The sequence below is a fragment of the Trypanosoma theileri genome, assembly GCF_002087225.1.
Source record: "Trypanosoma theileri isolate Edinburgh chromosome Unknown TM35_Tth_54_V1, whole genome shotgun sequence".
Lineage (NCBI taxonomy): Eukaryota > Euglenozoa > Kinetoplastea > Trypanosomatida > Trypanosomatidae > Trypanosoma > Trypanosoma theileri.
The window spans coordinates 9,069-9,567 of record NW_021639896.1 but is presented as its reverse complement, the minus strand read 5'-3'; the positions used below and the strand labels follow the sequence as shown (position 1 = coordinate 9,567).

The 499-nt window shown below is 39.1% G+C and overlaps 1 protein-coding gene across 1 annotated transcript; it reads left to right on the top strand.

Annotated features, from left to right (window-relative positions):
- Window positions 1-9: 9 nt before the first annotated feature.
- TM35_000541030 (retrotransposon hot spot (RHS) protein) lies at window positions 10-498 on the top strand (the record flags this gene model as incomplete). Its single annotated transcript, XM_029030728.1, has 1 exon — window positions 10-498. A coding segment is annotated over one exon (489 nt), but the record flags the coding sequence as incomplete, so codon positions are not given.
- Window position 499: the final 1 nt, after the last annotated feature.

Here is a 499-nt window from a genome sequence, read left to right as displayed (position 1 = left end):
AAACAAAATGTGGCAAGGCGCATCGTTATGAATTGTCCATCTGTGCGTGAAATCAAGGCCATATGTGCATGGGAAAAGCGCAACCAATCCAATGAACTTGAGAACTATTGGAAGAAAATAAAGGAACGTATTAGTAATATTGGGCCGCTTCCCCGTTTTATTATCAGTGATAGTGCATATGAGGAGCGGTGCTCCAGAGTGCAAGATACATTGGATTGTATTAACGAATCCAATATTTCAGAGTACAAAAATATCCTCAGAGGTAAGGGTGAATGGAAAGATAATAGTCCTTCCCATAAACTAGTAAAAATATACCGTGTTGTTCTTAATAATGGTTGCGATGCCCCAAGGAATAAGTCGATTACTGTTGCTTTGGGCTTTCATATAGTTGCTAAAGTGATTAAGATTTTGCACTCCCCTGTTCTGAATGCACTTTTCACCGACAAGGGCATGATCATTGCCGAGAAATTTGAAGAGTATGGAATTAATGCTTTTAGAG